The following is a 21,101-nucleotide window of genomic DNA, read 5'->3' on the forward strand; positions in this document are numbered from 1 at the left end:
GGTACTGTGGAAGAAACCTTTGTGAATTGTTGCAGTGCATCTTACAATTGATACACATTACTGCTACCATGTTCCAGTGGTGGATAGAATGAATATTTAACATGGTTGATAGGATGCCAGTCAAGAAGGCTACTTTGTCCTGGATTGTGTTGAGCTCATTTAGCATTCTTGAAGCGACACTCATCCGGGCAAGTAAAAAATTCTATCACATTCCTGATTAGAGTCTTGCAGATGAAGAGAGTACTTTGGGAGTAAGGAGATGAGTTTCTCACTGCAGAATTCCTGCAATATAATCTGTTGTTTTAGCCACCCTACTTATATAACTAGTAAGTTAAGTTTCTGGTAAATGGTAACTCCTAGGATGTTGATCGTGAGGGATTCTGCAATGGTAATGTTATTGATTGTTTTGGGGAATTGTTAGATTTTCTCTTACTGGAAATGATAATTGCTTGGTACTTATATTACATGAATGCTATTTGCTACTTATCAGTCTAAGGCTGAAGGTAGTTCAGTTCTTGTTGCTGGTGGGTATGGACTGCTCCAGCATCTGAGGAATTGCAAACAGTGCTGAGCAAATCAGCAAACAATGCAATTTCTGGCCTTATGACGGAAAAGAGATCACTGGTGAAGCATCAACAGATGGTTGGGCCTCGGACAGTACTCTGAGGGACTCCTGTAGTAATAGCCTGGAGATAAGATGATAAGTCACCAGCAAACACAACCACCTTCCTTGGTGTAATGCTCAATAAAATGCTAATCAGTGGAGAGATTTCCCTCCAACTGCCTTCAATTTTGCGAGGTCTCCAAAATGACAAACCTAATCACATTACATAGGGTTTAAAGGCAAGAAGTCTGGAATATGTTGAGCACCTCCTATACCTTGGCACCCAACTCTTCAAAAGGCCATCACTGACAAGAAAATCCAATAAAACCTCAACAACTCAACAACAGTTCCAGTGCACAATGCAGTTGTTGTCACCACACTCCTGTACTGCAGCGAAGTCTAGACTGCATCTCAGTGACTCCTAAAAGCACCAGAGAAATTCGACCAGCAAATCCCCCACCACACTCTCTGGAATTAACAAAGGACCAACAAACAAAAAATAATGCCCTTTTTGAAGCTAGCTCCACAAATAGTCAGACAAATATCTCGCAATATCAACTTTGACAGACTGGAGCGGAAGACTCGAGAATGGAAAACCAACTCACGGGCCAGTTCCCTCTTTCCCAACTCTTAAATGGCCAAGCAACAAACACAGAAGTTGCTGGAAAAGCTCAGCAGGTCTGGCAGCACCTGTGAAGGAAAATCAGAGTTAACATTTCGGGTCCAGTGACGCGTCCTCAGGATCCGAAATGTTAACTCTGATTTTTCTTCACAGATGCTGCCAGACCCACTGAGCTTTGCCAGCAACTTCTGTTTTTGTTCCTGATTTATGGTTCCTGCAGTTCTTTGGGTTCTTAAATGGCCAATTTCCTTGAGGGGGGGTTGGGTGGGGGGTGGGGGGGGAGGCGCGGATAAATTAAAATGCTTCAAAGACATTCTGATGCTCACCTTTCATGCTGGCAACATTAACACGAACGGGGACAAGCTCCTCCCAGCCAATCATTCAGAATGGCAACAATTTGTCTACCAAGCCACATCACACTTTGATTCCAACCCTTAATGATGAGGCAAAGAAAAAGAGATGAAAAGAACAGGAAGCAAATCCTGCACTTCAGAACACAATAGTTCATGGGACATACCGCCCTACGTGTCAGATCTGAGCATCAAGAATCGGCCTGGTGAATCACATGAGGACTGATGGCATACATTTGAAATTCTTGAGTAGACATGGTCTTCAGTTTCCTTGTCAGAAATACCTCAGGAGGCTCAGGTGTCAGATCAGGAGCTAGCAAACATCTGCAACCTGATGGAAGATGAATGCTTCCACTAGAACAAGTGACCATGGCTTATCTGTGGCCATCAATGTCTCTATTGCTCTTAATCCTTTTGTCTCTGTACCCTCCAGATGGAGATGTCTGTAGTATGCCCCAGTCAAAACCCCATAAATAGAAGACGAATGAAAAAGTAACAAATGGCTGTTAATTGTGTCAAGTTTTTCTAAACGAGTTCTAGTCAGAACAAATGGATAGTCAGGTCTTGAGCTGATTTTTCACAGGTTCAGGATGCCATTGACTTCACGTGGCAATCAGGGAACTCAGATCATCCAGAAGTATGTGAAAAGTTTTCCATTTCCTTAATGTAGCTGGTGAAAAACTACAAAAAGGTCTTCATGCAGTTGTGTGCAAGATTAAAAAGCCATTGGGATTATGGTGTGCTCTAGCTGCCTGGACAAATCAGGAGCTACAATGGTTGATGGTTGTGGTGTGATGCACTACACAAGATAGGACAGCAGCAGGTTTGGGCCTGCAGAGGTACTGATTGCCTTTAGAAGAATCAGAGGAGGAGGATAGGATTCAAGACTGTGCAACACTTGTAATATATATTGCCATCAGGATGTCAAGGATGACCTGATTACTCTAATGTTCACTTGCTTCCACCAGAGGATCCAACTAACAACCACTAGTTCAATCCCCATTCCCTCATCCAACTGTCAATGGCACAAACATAAAGCAAATAACTAACTACTTTTTTCACACCCTCCTGTTGGTCCAATCAATTTTTGCCTTCCTTTTCATCATTAAATAAATTAAAAGGTCATATGCAAGCAAGCCCAGAAAAAATATTATGCACTTCAGGGAAAGAACATAAACCCAAAGATGCAATATTTAAGATATGTATGTGTACATGCTCGTGCAACTGCAAACCATTAATGTTCCTTTTCCTACGACTGTTACATGGTGTAACCCCTGTGCCTTCAGTAGGGTGAGGCACACTACTCAGATCCCTGCTCTGATTGTTGAGATACTCTCTGCCTGCATCTTATAGTGCTGGAGATGATACGGTCCACCAATACTGATTGACAGTAACAGAAAAGTGAAGGCACTTTAAGTGGAGTACCTCATCCATGTTTCCTCTTTCTAAAACTGCTCCTATGGTCCAGCCATACCTCACTACTTCCACTATGCTGGACTGTGCTTTAGTGCAGGTAAGTGAGGCACTGCAAGGCTGGATTTAAAGTATTTGTTAAACTGGCACTGATTTCCCTCTTTAACCTTCTGAGCCTAAAATAATTCAGGTCTCAAAGTCCCTCCTGAAACTCTATCCTCTCATCCTCAAGGTCACTTAGATCATCACCTTGGAAGACTACGATCCACCTACAAGGTGAAACAATTCCTGCCCTTGATCATACAACTCCCACTGTTCCACATACAAGTTCCCACTATGATTGGCAGTATTCCTTCTGCCACTCAATACCACCAGATGCCCAGACAGGAGCATTCTGCAACAAGGACCACTCCCTGGACACCTGTGGTTCTCGTTTGCCAGTCATTGCCCCAAACAATGAGAGAGGACAGATAATGCTGCAATACCCACCTTTCTAACCCTGAGCAGACTGTGCCCTACCCCTGCCGGCTGAACCTCCATTCCATTTGTCACATTGGTTTCTGCTGAGGAGGAGGGCGAAATCCATCTCCTCCCCTTTGCCACTTCGAGGATAGTAGTATTTTGGAACTTTCCCCTGAAAGGCTGTGGTGCTAGATCAATTAATGCTAGATCTCAAGAGATATGAACCCAAGATAGATTATTGTAGCTTGGCTCCATTTATCAATGATTGAAATAAATGGTGAATTCAGAGGCTGAATTATTAAATCATGGCCTTGTGTTGCTAAAAGAAAGTAGATTACTCATCTGTTCATCTATAATTAGTTCTCTTTATTGGACAACTAAAAAGAAAAAAAATCAAGCTATGGTCAGTATAAAAATAAGAATTAAGATATTGTATCAGGAAATAAAAATGGCACACTTTAGAAAGCATTCTGAAATAGCACAGCAGTTGTAATTAGCTGTTTTACAGCATTTTTAAAACAGTTTTTACACTTTTTTTTTTAAACAGTTTCTTATATGAACATGTCAAGCTTTGTACTGGTTTACTATTGTACAACACTGGCGGTGCTATTCTAGGTTTTACTGTACATTGAGAAAATTAACATTCATAATGGAAAAACTGCTTGGAAAAGGATGACCCCCATGTCGCGCAGGATAAACAGTGTCGTCCTGAGGACAACCACATGAAACTAATAAAGAATCAACAAATACATATTTGCACTACCCTTAGAGTATCCTTACGAATGTCTAAGTTATGACAGAATGCACATTCTACAAACAGAAAAACTCGAGGATAGATTCAGTATCAGGAAAAACCTGACTGGAAAAACAAAGTTAGTTGTTTTGAAATGTGGTAAAGACTGTGCTGTTTTGATTCCCAAACTCAAAGCCTAATTTAAAATGCAGGGCAATGTCTTGATGCAGTTTGACAGCAACATTTTTACAGGCCTGTGACGAAAATCATTTTGGCTGATTAGGCAAACAGCGCCACAGTGAGGTCTAATTCACAAATGACATCACCAGAGATAATGTACTTAAGTGAATGTCTAACAGACATAAAAAGGAAAACAATAATATTGAAATCAAGTGGTTTTTAGTGAGTGGTGATTTTTGGGTATGGTTTAAATTAGAGTGACTAAACCTGAAAAAGAGAGAAGGAAGTTGTCACAAATAAAATTTCTAAAATGGTTTTAAACTTTAGCTGGTTTAAGTTTATGATATTATCAGGATTGGTTGCAGCTGCCTTCTTACATTATTTTAAAATGCTTTTATATATGCATTTAATATAGTTATAATTGTAATTTAAATAGCGGCAGTCGGGAGGCAGCCAGTGAAAATGGAATGAAGATGTCATCAACGTCCACATAACTCCATTTAATCACAGCAATGTGAGACTTAAAGGGAATAGACAATGTTTTGGTGCATTTTAAGACTAGTAGTTTTGATGTGCTATGCATGACCATATTTGCTGCCCAAAACTGCCAGAGAATTCAAAAGGAAATCCAGTCTTTTCTTCCTGACTTGGGAGCAGTCATGTCACATTAGGTTTTGCAGCCTTTGGCGTTGGTGGATGAAATACCTTAATTAGTGAAAAACCTTATTTCAGAATAGTGATAGAGATAAAAAAAATTAGTCAAATTTCCAGTTAATTATATGCAAATGACTGCATATATTCAAATTGTAATCATAACTTATAGCAGGAAGTAGAAATGCACAACTTTCTTCAGTAAACCACAAAAGGGAAATTATTTCACACAAGCTTTTACTGGTGCCCCAATCCTTCACTTAAAAAAAAACAAACATTTTGGAACGTTTCAGAACTAACTTGGATTCATAGGTTTGTCATCAATAGCACTTTAGTACCAAAACTGTGCAGCATGCTGTTAAATGTATTCATTTCACACGTTAAAATTCGCAAATCTTTTTGAAATGATCTAAGTCCTAGATTAGAACCTATGTTGTTCACTCTGAGAACCATAAAGTGAAAAATTGGGCAGAATATTCCTGGTCCTAAAGCAAGACTTGAAGGAAGGACTAGGTTCATGTCCCACTGTGATCCTGCCTGCTGCTGATCTTGCCAAAAACATGGAGATAACAACAGTGAACTTATCAGCACAGCTGGAGAGCCCATCTGCCTTATTATGAGCCAATTATGGAGGTCGAGGCTCCTTACTGAGGAGGTAACTTGCAGGCATTAGACCAAAGGGTCTATGATGTTTCTTTAGCTTTCTTCCCCCAGCCACCTCCCCCACCAAACCCTACTGGAGCCTTATGGATCAAAAGGACACAGCTGTGGTCACACGCAATTCTTGTGGATGGTGTTCTCCTCTTCAGCAAGCACACCATGATAGAGGCACCCTTGAAGTCCCCATCCTGCAGTGGCAGAGCCCACCTCTGCCATTCTTCCATCTAAAGCCTCTCAAACCCACCCGCTGTCCTTGGTTGGTATTGGATGCAGCCGCAGCTAATTAGGATGTTGCCTCCCACATGATCACATCGACAGGCGCACTGCTGGCAAGTGTAGGGTTAGCATTTAAAAATGGACCTGGCTTGCGATTATTTTTAAAGAGCAAAGATTTCACCCCTCATCTTTAGCAAATCTATAGAGTGAAAAATATTGAAATTACCTTACAGCATCAAGAGTAACAGGCTAGACTACTGCCTATTGTTAATACATTATATGCTTTTTAACCAAGCAGCATTGATGAGATGCTCAACACAGCCTTGGCAACAAAGAAAGGCAATAACTAATGATTGAAAAAAAACTTTCCAATAGCTATTCATCATGGTGTCTTTCTATGGGCATTAGACTTTGGCAAGTTCAATAGTAATGAGTTGTACACATGACCTGTAATCACTTGTGGCAAATAATGAGTTCCATCTGCTCCCATGAATCATTTGGCAATAGTTTGCTACTTACATATACAATCTGGTTCAATTTGCTGAAGACTTTTTTTTAAAAAGTCTACAGTTTTGCGCCATTAATTACAAGTTCAGTTAAGAACATTAGGAATCAAATAGCTAATTGCTCTGATTTTGATAATGCATGTATTTGTTCAAAATTACTGAATTATGATTGATTGTACCCTAGAGATCTATTCCTTGACAAAGGTCCAAATTAATATAGGTTGAGAGAAGTCTTTAAATACAGCAACTCCTTTTGTTATTTTGTTCTTAATGCTACATTCAAGTTGATCATTTATTATATTTTCTTTGTTCTTCAGGAAACTATTTTATCTGAATCATTATAACCTAATGAATTTATAATGCAGCACTGCCTGCTAAATACCGAAAGCACAGATAAGGAGCTCAGCAATTACTCAACCAATAGATCACAGTCACACTCTGTAACTTTATCACATCTAGTTGGGAATGTGTGGACAAATTGAACAACAAATGAGGAGGAGATTCCTGAAACATACCCATCCTGAACAGTAGCACAGTCCGGTATGAAGCTGAAATGTAGCCAAATGTGTCAGGTACCTAATCCTAGTTGAAATCCTTGCAAGATATTTTACATTATAGTTTCAATTTGACTCCATAATGAAGTGGAAACTTTTTTTTGTGCTCACAGATACAGCAAAGAGTTTTAAGTGAAGAAGTCCAACTGTAGAGCTGAAGACCTGAATTGGGTAGTCTTTTAGCTCTGCTATTCCAGTGCAAAATAGCCACATAACAGATTGATTTTACTATTTATTCATTCATTCAATAGATGCGGGTATCAGTAGCTAGGCCAGCATTTATTCCCCATCCAAAGTTGCCGAGAGTGCAGTTAGGAATCAACCACATCACTGTGGTTCTGGAGCCACATGTAGGTCAGACCAGGTAAGGACTGCAGATTTCCATTCAAAAAGGATATTTACCTAATTCACATGGTTATAATTCAAATTCTACAGACAAACAGCATGGAGGTAAACCATCTGATTTCAAAGTTGGATAAGCTTTTCATTAGTGAAACTTGTCAGTTCGCAAAGCTGCATCCAAAGGTGGCCTATTAAAGACTCTCCTTGTCAAATAGAGAGACTCCACATCACAGCAACAACTTTCCTGCCCAATTATATTATCATTAACATAAGACTTGGAAGCACAGTGGCATTTTAAATTCCACTTTAAATATGTAACATCAGATTGATTTCACTTTATTCATGTGTGCATCATCATTGTTTGCTGAGTTTAGTTCAATCAGAGAACTACTTATAATGTTTTGTTTTGTTTTATCTTTACAAAGCATGCTTTTCTTTATTGTGGAAGCAACAGTGCGGTATTTTTCCATTCACACTTTACTGAAGGCTCACATTAGTGTCCAATGTTGCACTCACCACCTCTTTGGGATATGACTAAATTAGTGGGCTCAGCTGGCCCACCCTTTTGTGAATCTTATAGGACATTGCTCAACAGCAATCTCACCAACGGTAATTTAAATACTGTAGTTGAACTCAAAGCCCTCTAAGGACAATGCCAGCCAACACCCCGAGATGGACACACTTTCCAACAGCATTAACATTGACCTTTAGATCCCTAATTACCTTATAACAAAGAGGACACTAGGCCCTTCCCAGTGTACTCTTCCATGCCCCCAGCCTCACCCTTTGTCTCCCCTGGATCCTTCTGCCAATCTTCAATTACCCTGACTCTGCTATCTGTCCTCCCCTAGATATTTCTTCCAATCCTCCATAGCCCGTATCCCATCTTACAGCTGACACTCCCTTGCCAGCACCAATCCTCTATGCTGGAGATCTTGCTCCTGCTCCACTCCCTTGTGCCATAGAGTGCAACAATTGATCATATACACAATTGTACAAACCTGGGGCAGATGCAGCAGTTACACCTTTGAACAATCTTTTGATTCTCGTGCAACACCAACTATATCTTGAAGGTAGGACATTATTGAAAACTGCTTCATGTTAAATAGTATTCATGTCATGCAAATGAGTATGAACCTGAAGGCCAGCATAACCTATAACACATGACAAACACTCCACTGACATAACTGCAATGTGTTGTCAAATAAAGTGCTTATCTTCTATATGTGAACTTGACATTAAATCCAGTTCATGGTGTGACAACATATCATTGGCATCACTAGTATAGGTTAGACAAGATGAATTAGTATGGTGCCATTTTAACATCCAAAATCTCATATAAGATACAAAACAAATACCTGTGGGCTCATCAATAAAATAATTGACTTCTTTCTTGTTATCCTTTTCATCAATATGGTCATAAGTTATCTGTGGTACCGATAATGCATTTTCTCCAATATTCATCATGAAAGCTGTCTCATTATCACGTCCCATTTTGCATTTTCTTTTATATTTCTTCACCTATAGTTCAAAGAGAAGTAAGAAAGGAAAACAATGAATATAATTCTACTTAAAGGAACACGTGCTACCATCATGAGTGTTGCAATTTGAAAAATATTTACTACAGGGAACATTTGTATAACTAGAAAAGTGTTAGTATTTTATTGTCAGCACTAAATGCTGATCCAGTGCATTTTAGAGAAAGCACGGTGCGGACACGTTGAAGTTTTTAATTTTGGAAGAGTTTCACATAATTTTTTTCCGATCGTGAACATGATCAAACATGGCTTTAATGTGAACCTAGCATACTCCATTTCAAACTGTCTAATGTAAATAATTAGAACTAAAGGAGTTTCCACCTAGATCAGACATCATGTTGCAAAAAGCTTCCCTCTGGTTTTTCAGTCTATCTAGAATATTGCCCTGTCTTTACAGAATTGCAGAATTGTTACTGTGTAAAAGAACACCATTCAGCTGATCAGGTCTCCATTAGCTCTGAGCATTTTGGCTTAGTGACAATCGTGTGGCTTTTTCCCATAACCCTGCACAGCTTCTGTTTAAATCAACTATTCAATGTCCTCTTGAATGCCTCATTTGAATCTGTCCCATACCTCCAGTCAGTGCATTCTAGACAGTAACTAATCAATGTGTGAAAAAGTTATTTCCAAATTCATATTTGCTTCTTTTGCAAAACACTAAATCTGTGTGCCTGATTTTCAATTCTCATATAAGCAGGACCAATTTCTCACTAGCCACTCTGCCCAGGCCCTTAAATGATTTTGAAAACTATCAGTTTTCATCTTAGCTTACCCCTCTCCAAGGAAAACAGTTCTAACTTGTCCAATATATCCTTATGGGGAGGCACTGGTGCAGTGGTAATGTCACTGGTTTACTAATCCAGAGACCCAGGTAATGCTCTGCAGGGTCTGAATTTGAATCCCACCATGGCAGACAGTGGAATTTGAGGCAAAAAACAAATCCTTGAATTAAAAGTCTAATGATGACCATGAAACCATTGTCTACTATCATAAAAACCCATTTGATTCACTAATGTCCTTTAGGAAAGTAAATCTGCTGTCCTTACCTAGTATGGCTATGTGAGATTCCAGAGCCACAGCAAAGTGGTTGACTCTTAATTCTACCAAGACACTCAATTGTATCTAGACACTAAAAAGTTTCAAACAAAACTGAAACCGACCAGATCATCTGTACCTACCTATGCACTGGAAACAACAACAGCAAGCTCAGTCCCATCAACCCTGAAATGTCCTCAGTCCCTGAAAAGCAACAGCCTGACATAGTCATCCTTTAAGGAATCACAATTTACTGAAAACCTGCCAGACAACACCACCAAACTCAGACACGCAGAAGTGAACTATAGGTGAAGATATATAAAAGAAAATGCAAAATGGGACGTGATAGTGAGACAGCTTTCATGATGAATATTGTATACAGTTGGGAGTGAACTGCCCTGGGAGTCTCCAATGTTGACTCTGGATTTCATGATGTCTCATGGAATAAGGTAAAACATGGGCAAGGAAACCTCCTGTAGACTACCACATACCATGTAACATGTAAGAGCCTCCCACTTTTCCCTTATTCTCTGTTGATATTTCAGACCGTCTACACAGTTCTAGGTGCCCTGCTATAGAAAGGATATTATTAAATTGGACAGTGTGCAGAAAAGATTAACAATAATGTTGCTGCAACTGGAGGGTTTGAGTTAAAGGGAGAGGCTGAATAGGCTGGGAAATTTTTAACTGGAGCATAGGAGGTTGATGGGTGACCTTATAGAGGTTTTTAAAATCATAAGGGGCAAAGATAATGTAAGTAGCAGAGGTCTTTTCCAAAGGGTGGGGGAATTCAAAACTAGGGGACATATTTTGTAGTGAGATGAGAAAGATTTAAAAAGGACCTGAGGGGAGCTTTTTCACAGGTGGTTTGGGTGTGAATGAACTGCCAGAGGAATTATTGGATGCAGATATAGTTACAACATTTAAAAGACATTGGATGAGTACATGAATAGGAAAGGTTTGTAGCGATATGGGCTAAATGCAGGCAAATGGCATCAGTTTAGTTTGGGAAACTTGGTTGGCATGCATGAGTTGGACCAAAGAGTCTGTTTCTGTGCTGTATGACTCTATGACTCTATTTGGAGGAAGTGCATAGGGTAGCAAGGATGCATAACATACCCTGGGTGGGGCATTGAACATCGATCATTAAGAGTGGCTCAGTAGCACTAACTACTGATTAAGCTGGTTGAGTCTTAAAGGATATCGCTGCTAGACCAAGTCTGCAGCAGATGGTGAAGGAAGGAAAGAGGGAAAATATATACTTGGCCTCATCCTCATCAATCTGTTTGCCACAGGTGCATCTGTCCATGACAGTATCAGTAAGAGTGACTCCCACACAGTCCTTATCAAAGATAAGTCAAAAGACAAACTCCCATCTTCTCTATTAATATAACTCCCATACTGTGCTAATGGGATAGATTTCAAACAGATGTAACAACTCAAGACTGGGCATCCATGACACACTGTAGACCATCTGCAGCAGGATTGTACTTCAACACAATCTGCAATCTCTTGGCCCAGTATATTCCTACTCTACCTTTACCACCAAGCCAGGGGATCAATCCTGGCTCAATATAGCATACAGGAGGGCATGCCAGGAGTATCATCAGGAATTCATCAACATTAATATCAACCTGGTGAAAGTACAATATAGGACAGCTTGCATGCGAAAACAGCATAAGCAGCAAATGATAGACTGAGCAAAAGTCAAGTCCTGATAATGGAGGACAATTAAACAACATACTAGAGGTGGAGCTCCAGAAATATCACCGTCCTCAATGACGGAGGAATCAAGCACATCAGTACAAAAGATGAGGCTGAAACATTTGCAACAATCTTCAGCCAGAAGTGCCAAATAGATGTTCTACCTTGGTCTCCTGGAGAGGACCCCAGGATCACAGGTGCCAGTCTTCAGCCAATTCAATGATCTCTTCGTTATATCATAAAATAAAATGCAACAAGATGTGGACAGTATCAAGGATTGTCTGACAAGTGTAAAGTAACATTAACATTACATAAATGCCAGGCAATGACCATCTCCACTAAGAGACAATCTAACCACTGCACCTTGACATTCACTGGTGTTACTATCACTGAATCCACTAACAACATCTTTTGAGTTACTATTGACTACAAATTCGACTGGACTCACTACATTTTCTTCATTCTTTATTCATTCATAGGATGAGGGCATCGCTGGCTAGGCAGCATTCATTGCCCATCTCTAATTGCCCAGAGGGCAGTTCAGAGTCAACATCATTGCTGTGGGTCTGGAGTCACATGTAGGCAGACCAGATAAAGATGGCAGTTTCCTTCCCTAAAGGGCATTAGTGAACCAGATGGGTTTTTCTGACAACTGACAATGGATTCATGGTCATCATTAGATTCTTAATTCCAGATTTTTTTTATTGAATTCAAATTCCACCATCTGCCGCAGCGGGATTCAAACCTGGGTCCCCAGAACGTTATCTGGGTCTCTGGATTAACAGTCCAATGAAAATACCACTAGGCCATTGCCTCCCCCATGAACATGGTGGCTACAACAGCAGATCAGAGGATAGGAATGCTGCATGAGTAATGCACCTTCTGACTCCCCAAATGACTCCCCACTCCTGTCCACCATCTACAAGGCACAAGTCAGGAGTGTGATGGAATACTCTCCACGTGGCTGCATGGGTGCAGCTCCAACAACACTCAAGAAGTTTGACACCATCCAGGACAAAGCAGCCAGCTTGATTGGTACCACATACATAAGCACCCACTCCCTCCATCACCAATGCTCAGCAGCAGCGTGTACTATCTACAAGATGTGCTACAGAAATTCACCAACAATCCTCAGACAGCACCTTCCAAATCCTCAATCACTTCCATCAAGAAGGACAAGGGCAGCAGACACAAGGGAATACCATTACCTGCATGCTCCCCTCCAAGTCACTCACCATCCTGACTTGGAAATATATCATTATACTTCAGTCTTACTGAGTCATATTCCTGGAATTCCCTCACTAATAGCATTATGGGTCAACCCACACTACATGGACTGCAGCAGTTTAAAGCGGCAGCTCACCACCAACTTCTCAAGGGCAACTAGGGACAGGCAATAAATGCCAGCCAGCCAGCTACACCACATCCCACAAATGAATTTTTAAAAATAGCTGAAGCTACTTGGATATTGCAAAGACTACAGGCTGTAACTCTATCCCAGCGATGGTACTGAAAACTTGTGCTCTAGAACTTGCCACATCCAAGCTGTTCCACACCGGCACCTACCCAACAACATGGCAAATTGGATGGCACAAAAATGTGGATGGACAAAAAGTAGTTGTTGGGTCTGCTGCTTTTCATCATTTATATACATCTAAAATGATTTGGATGTGAATATAGGAGGCACAGTTACCAAGGTTGCAGATGTCACCAAAATAGGTGGTGCCATGGACAATGAAGAAGATTATCTCAGAGTACAATGGGTCCTCGATCAAATGAGCTAATGGGCTGAGGAGTGGCAGATGGAGTCTAACTTAGATACACGCGAGGTGTTGCATTTTGATAAGGCAAACCACGGCAGGATGTATACAGTTAATGGTAGGAACCTAGGGAGTGTTGCCGAACAAAGAAACCTAGGGGTGCAGGTGCGTAATTCCTCAAAAGTGGAGTTGCAGGTAGACAGGGTGGTGAAGAAGGCACACATGCCCTCATTGAGTAAAGGAGTTGGGATGTCATGTTGCAGCTGTACAGGATACTTGTGAGACCACTTTTAAAATACCACGTACAATTCTGGTCGCCCTTCTGTAGGAAGGGTGTTGTTAAACTTGAGAGAGTGCAAAAAAGATATACGAGGTTGTTGCCAGGACTGGAGGGTTTGAGTTATAGGGAGAGGCTGAATAGGCTAGGGCTTTATTCCCCGGAGCGTCACAGGCTGAGAGTTGACATTATACAGGTTTATAAAATCATGAGGGGCATGGAGAGGGTGAATGAAGTTCTTTTCCCTCAGGTGGGGAAGTCCAAACCTAGAGGGCATAGGTCTAAGGCAAAAGGGGAAAAATATAAAAAAGGTCCTGTGTGGTAACATTTCACGCAGAGGGTGGTGTATGTGTGGAACAAGCTGCCAGACTTAGTGGTGGAGGCAGGGACTATAACAACATTTAAAAGGTATCTGGATGGTTGATGAATTGGAAGGGTTTAGAGGGCTAAATGCTGGCAAATGGGACTAGATCAGATTGGGATACCTGGTCAGTGTGGACGAGTTGGACTGAAAGATCTGTTTCCATGCTGTATGACTCTGACTCTAAACTGAACCCCTCCAATTACAGCCCCTGTCTATTCTTGAACATCAGCAAATGCTGGAGACAGTCATTAACAGTGCTATGAAGTAACATTTGTTTAGCAATAACAACTGACACTCATTTGGGTTGTGCCGTGGCCACGCAGCTCCTTATCTTAATACAATCTTGGCTCACACATGGACAAAAGGATCGAGTTCTAATTATGAGGAGTATGTGACTAGCCTTGAAATCAATGCTGCATTGGATTGAACATAGAAACTAGTAGCCCTAGCAAAACTAGAGTTAATGGGGAATCAAGCGAAAATTCACCTCTGGTTGGAGTCATTTAAATCAACAGCAAGAAGTGATTAAAGGGTTGGAAGGTGTAGAACTTGTTTGGATAGAGTTGAGGAACCACAAAGGGAAAATGACACTGATAGGAGTTATGTGCAAGCCTCCTTGCAGCAGTCAGGATATGGGTCAGAAAATGAATCAGGAGATAGACAAGGCATCTAAGAAAGGAACTATTACAATAATCATGGGGGACTTCAATATGCAGACGGACTGAGAAAATCCCAAGAAAAAGAAATCTGTGGAATGTCCATGGTCTCTTTGGAGAGTTCACGGTACAGTCCACTAGGGAACAGGCAATTCTGGATTTGGTGATATGTAATGAGACAGACTTAATGAGGGAGCCTAAAGTGAAGGAATCCTAGGGGACCAGTGATCACAACATGATAAACTGCAGGATGAATTCTGAGAGGGAGAAGCTGGAATCAGATGCAATGGTATTGTAATTTAGTAAAGGTAACCGCAGATTGCTGAAGGAGGAAGGAAAGTGAGGGCAGACTGTTTGGAGGTCAGGCTAGGGGGGAATTAATTCATTTTTGTTCACGGCTTTAGTGCTCAGGGTTGCTTTATGGGCAGAGGAATTTAAATTTAACAGCTGGTAGTTAGGAAGGAAAATGCAATATTAACATCCATTTCAAGAGGGCTAGAATACAAGGGCAGAGATGCACAGCCGAAGCTGTGTAAGACTCTAGTCAGACCGCAATTAGAATATAAGGAGCAGTTTTGGGCTCCTTATCGAAGGAAGGATGTGCTAGCCTTGTAGTGGTCCAGAGCAGGTTTACAACAATGATCCCAGGGATGATGGATTTGTCATATGAGGTGTGATTGAGGATTTCGGATCTTTACTTGATGGAGTTGAGATGTACCAGAGGGGATCTCATTGAAATTTACAGTATACTGAGGAGCCTGGATGCAGTGGACATGGAGAAGATGTTTTCACAAGTAGGAGAGACCAGGACCCAAGGGCACAGCCTCAAAGTGAAGGGACAACCCTTCAGAACTGAGGTGAGGATGAATTTCTTTAGTCAGAGGTTGGTGAATCTGTAGAACTCATTGATCCCCCTCCTAATCAAGAACTTCTCCATCTCTGTCCATAACTCAAAGGTTATGGGGAGAAGGCAGAAGAATGGGATTGAGAAACTGTCAGACATGATGGAATGGTGCAGCAGATTTAAATGGGCCAAATGGCCTAATTCTGCTTCTATATCTAATGGTTTTAGCATCTTCTGCGTGGCCCAAAAGAAGATGGTTGTGGTTGTGGGATGTCAGTCATTTGAACTCCAGGACACCTAGGTCCAGCCATCTTCAACTGCTTCAACAAAGACCTTCTATCCATCATAAGGTTGGAAGTGGGCATGTTCACTGACATCTTCACAATGTTCAACAACATCTGGAATTACTCATATACTGAAACAGTCCTTCTCCAATTGCAGCAATTCCTGGATATATCAAAGCTTGGCCCATGCAAGAGACAGGCAATGCTCATCTCCAATCAGATGAATAATCTAACCATCACCTCTTGACATTCCAAGGTACTCCATCACTGAATCCAGGTTACCATTGACCAGAAACTAAACTGGAGCAATCATATACATACGATGGCTACAAAAGCAAGCCAAAGTCTTGGAAACCTGCAACAAATCACTCACCTCCTGACTCACCAAAGCCCATCCACCATCTAGGTGATACAAGTCACAAGTGTGACTGAATATTGTCCAACTGCCTGGATGGGAGCCAATCTAACAACACTCAAGAAGCTTCACATCATCCAGGACAAAGAAGCTCACTTAATTAGCACCACAACCACAACATTCACTCCCTCCACCACCGATGCACAGTAGCAGTATTGTGTGCCATCTACAAAATGCGCTGCAGAAATTCCCCAAGGCTCCTTAGGCAGCATCTTCCAGACCCAAGACCATTACCATCTAGAATATCAACAGCAGCAGCAGATGCATGGAAACACCACAACACCAAGATACTCACCTTCCTCACTTGGAAATTTATTGCCATTCCTTTTGTGTTGCTGAATCAAAATCCTGGAACTCCCTAACAGCAGTGTAGACCTATGTACAGCAACGTGACTGAAAGGTAGCTCACCATGCCTTCTCAAAGGTAATTCAGAATGGAAAATAAATGCTGACCCAGCCTACAAAGCCTAGATCCAACAAATGAAAACTTCCTAAAAAAGTCTAATTTAAGTTTTTTATTCCTGAAAACATTCCCGTAAACATCTTTTGTGCTTTCGCCAACGTGTTCACATCATTCTTAAAATGTGGCCCCCAGTGCGTAAGTGTCTACAATACTCCAGCTGAAGTCTAACTAATGTCCTAACTAAATTCAGCACAGCATTCCTACACTTGTACGCCACGTTCTTATTAATGAAGCCTAGAATACTGAATACTTTAAATTCTCTCTTTACCTGTCCTGCTACCTTTAATGACTTTTGCATATATACATCCAGGTCTCTCTGCTCCTGTCACCTTTAGATTAGTATCATTTATTTTAAGACTCTTCTCATGTTTTGTTCCAAAATGTTACAAGCTCTCAATTGTCACACTGATATGCCCCAACCCAGAAAAGCAATCAGTGAGAGAACAAGCGCTATCTGAGCCTGTCTGATGACAGGCGACCTGATATTCTGAGGATGTTGTGTGAATGGAGTGTGAAGGGAGTCACGGTGCCCATTTATAATAGTGGAAAATGCTGAGAAAAACTGTAGAGATTCCACCTAAAGTGCAGAGAAAATGGCCAGCTCAGCCATGAACTCACCAATACGATGCAGAGGATCCACTTGACAGTTACCAGCTTGTTTTTACAGTTTTTGAAGCTTGATTTTTTTTTAAATTGTAGTTGTTATTTGAGAAGCAGAAAGTAGACTGGAGAGTTGTTTAGTTAATCAGACGCAAATACATCTACATAAGTTCTCCCCATCTAATGGCAAGAATTTGAACTCACCGACTAAGGAGGAAGAACTTATTTACATCAGTTTTTCTCAATAGTGAGAATCTGATTTTTGGAGTGGGGGAATGCGGTAGCACAGCGGTAATATCACTGGACTTATAATACAGATCTCCAAGGTAAAGTTCTGGGGTCATGGTTTCACTGGCAACTGGTGAAATTTGAATTCAGTAAATCTGGAATTAAAATCTAGCCTAATGGCTACCATGTAACCATTGCTGATTGTCATTTAAAAAATGGTCTGACTTTTAGGGAAGGAAACCTGCTATCCTACATGTGACTCCAAACTCACAGCAATGTGGTTGACTCTTAAACTCTGGTTGCTAGGGCCATTTCACTCAGATCAAGGGTAAATTAGGCAGGGCAATTAATGCATCCCACAAACAAACAAAATAATGATCAAATTAACTTATTTTCTCTTCATAAACAAACTTCGGTAAGAGAAGTCTTAGGAGTGAGAAACAGAAGTCCATGCTATTGACTCCAAACAAAAGTGTTGAAACTAATAAACTACTGGGAATACATCATGTTAAGTTAAAAAGAATTCTAATATGCAGATTTTACGCTCCTGAGTGGCAGTTGTCTGAATTGTGGCCAACACATTTAACTCATAATACATCAAAACAACAATCTTAGAACAATGTCAGACATGGTAAGTCAGTATTTACGAGTTGCAGTACATAAAAGAAATGAAAAACAGCTATATGGTAATAAATTTCATCATTAATCAAAATACTGAAAGTGAAAATGAACAAATGTTTTGTAATTAAAATTATATTATTCTTTAGTCTTTCAACGTCTGGCTCTGTATCAACTTTACAAATATTCTGCTGGTCTTGATACGCTGTTACTTTGAATAATATCAAACTTTTTCATATATATAATATATACAGCCACCCTTATACTTTGTAAAAGGGTATGTCAAGTGCTAACATTGTAACAGATAATCAGAGAGAATCACAGATTCACAGCTTATAATTTTGTCACTTGAAAGCAATGAAAATTACAGGCTATGAACCTGTCAGCTGTTGCATGAGAGATCACATCAGTGGCACCAAGTTTCTGAAACTTTCACCCAACATTTCAGAAAGACAGAAAATAGAAGCGGGAGAAGGGCATTTGTCCCAATGAGCCATTCTACCATTCAAGCTGATCACAGCTGACCTTTTATTTCAATGCCATGTTCCTGCTCTCCCCCATATCCCTGAACAATGTTAGCCTCTAGGAAGCTATTTTCTTCTAAAACATGTTCAATGACTTGATCTCCCCAGCCTTCTAAGGTGGAGAATTCCACAATTATATTAAGATGTATCATCATCATTATTATGAGGGAGGTTTGATTTCTGGACATACAAACATTCAGAATAGGAGGAGAATTCAGCTGGTGAGATCTGCTTCATTATTCAATAAGAACATGGCTGATCTGTTTGCGTTTCAAATTCCAATACTTCCCAATAATCCTCGATTCCCCTACCTACCAAAATCTACGGACCTCTGTCTTAAAAATATGCAATGACCCCATCACCACTGCCTTCCAAGGCAGACAGTCCAAAAGTCTCACAACCCTCTGAGAAAAATAAAATCTCATCTCTATCCTGAAAGGACAACATTAATTTTAAAATAATGGCCCCTAGTTCTGGACTGACACCTTAGGGGAAGCATCTTTTCCACATCCAACTTGTCAAGACCACGCAGAATCTTAGACACCCTTCATTCAACTAAACTCCAGTGTAAACAAGTCCAGTCTGTCCAAGTTATCCTCATAAGACAACCTGCTCATTCAGGTATTAATCTAGTAAACTGCCTCCAGGGCATTTACATTCTTTAAATTATGAGAACATTATAGCACACTGTATTTGAGACATGATTTCACAAATATCACGTAAAAAATGAAGCATAACATCCTTACATTTACATTCTGTTTCCCTCATAATAAAGCATAATATCCCATAAGCCTTCTTGATTACATGCTGTACTTGCATGCTAACATTTTGGGACTCATGCATCAGAATACCCAAATCCCTCTGTACCTCAGAATTCTGCAGTTATTCTCCGTTTAAGTGATACTATTTTTTCATTCTCCCTGCCAAAGGTAACAACTTCACATTTTCCGACATTATACTCCATCTGGCAGATTTTTGGCCACATTCTCAACCTAGCTATATCTTATCAGCTACTTCTTTTTGTCTTCCTACTTTCCTATCTATCTTAGTGTTATCTGCAAATTTAGCTCCCATGCCTTTGCTCTCTCAAAGTCATTGATGTAAATTGCTAAAAAAAAGAAGCCTCAGCACAGAAACCTGCAGCACGCCATTTGTTACATCATGCTAACCAAACAATGACCCTCTTATGCAGAATCTCCATTTTCTGCCAATCAGCCAATCTCCTATCCATGCTAATGTGTAACCTCAAGCTTTTATATTCCACAATAATCTTGGATCATGTTTGATTCTAATTTGATCCCCACCACAAATTTCAAGCTAACTGGCCGATAGTTTCTGGTTTTATTTGCTTCCCTCTCTTCTTGAATAGAAGTATGTTGTTTGCTACTTTGCAGTCAGATGGAACTTTCCTGAATTTAACAAACTTTGGAAAATTAACACCAATGCATCCCCCAGAAGGATGTCCATCAGAACCCAGAGACTTGTTGCTTTGCTCCACTTCCTTCGTGATTATAATTTCACCATGTTTTCCTCTCCCTCCCACCTCCATATTTGCAGCTATTACTGGAAGCATTTTTGTATCTACTATAGTGAAGACAGAGCAAAATATTTGTTGATTTCATCCACCATTTCCTTGTTATCTCCTATTAATTCCCCATTCTCAATTTCTGAACAAAAAATACTCACTTTTCTTACTCTTGTCATTTTTAAAGAGCTGTAGAAATTCTTGTTATCGGTTTTTATATTCCTAGCTAGCTTCCTTTAGGTCTAATTTCTTCCTTCTGATTAACCTTTTAGTCATTGTCTGTTGTTCTTTATATGTTGACCAATCATTTGACCTGCCACTCATCTTTGCGCAGTTACATGTTTTTTCCTCAACTATGATGCTTTCCTGAACCTCTTTGGTTAACCACATATAGTGGGTCCTCCCATTAGAAATTTTCTTTATAGTAGTAATGTACTTACTCAGAATATCTTGAAATTGGAATGTGATACTTAATTTTCAAACTTCAGCCTCTCACAAGCTAACTATTATAAGAGGGACATACTTCAGGTCTTAATGTCCAATTACACCAAAACTTAATATGAACTTACTTTTCAATGGACTGAGTCTAACAAAGGAGTACCTCAATATACTGATGCAATTAACAGTGTGGCTATCATTTCATATCTCAGTGACATATGTAAATATCAGCGAAATTTCCACAATAAAATAAAATATCACTTCTTTTAAAAAAAACTTCAATTGATCAAACATTACACAGAAAAACAGATTTCTACTCAAGCACAGCTTCATTTTTACACTTAAGTAAAGCACGGTCTTGACAAGGCTATAGGCACTTATATGCCATATAAACAATTCACTACGGACATCAAGGTCTATGCTGGATCCTCTCTTTTGCAATCTAACTTCCCATCATCACATTGCTGAAAGGCTTATGCATTCTACAAGACAACTGGTTTTGAAACAGTAAAATCTTTGGGAAAAAAGGAGCTTC

At 40.2% G+C, this 21,101-nt stretch overlaps 1 protein-coding gene across 1 annotated transcript in view; it reads right to left on the reverse strand.

The window, feature by feature from the left end:
- The window catches only part of kcnq1.2 (potassium voltage-gated channel, KQT-like subfamily, member 1.2), a 337,327-nt gene that overhangs the window by 211,658 nt on the left and 104,568 nt on the right, over window positions 1–21,101 (reverse strand). The window contains exon 11 of the mRNA XM_048607651.1: window positions 8,652–8,814. Coding sequence (XP_048463608.1) covers window positions 8,652–8,814 — 163 coding nt within the window. The remainder of the gene's footprint in view (window positions 1–8,651; window positions 8,815–21,101) is intronic.

Source organism: Rhincodon typus, chromosome 18, assembly GCF_021869965.1.
Source record: "Rhincodon typus isolate 14 chromosome 18, sRhiTyp1.1, whole genome shotgun sequence".
In the NCBI taxonomy this organism is placed as follows: Eukaryota; Metazoa; Chordata; class Chondrichthyes; order Orectolobiformes; family Rhincodontidae; genus Rhincodon; species Rhincodon typus.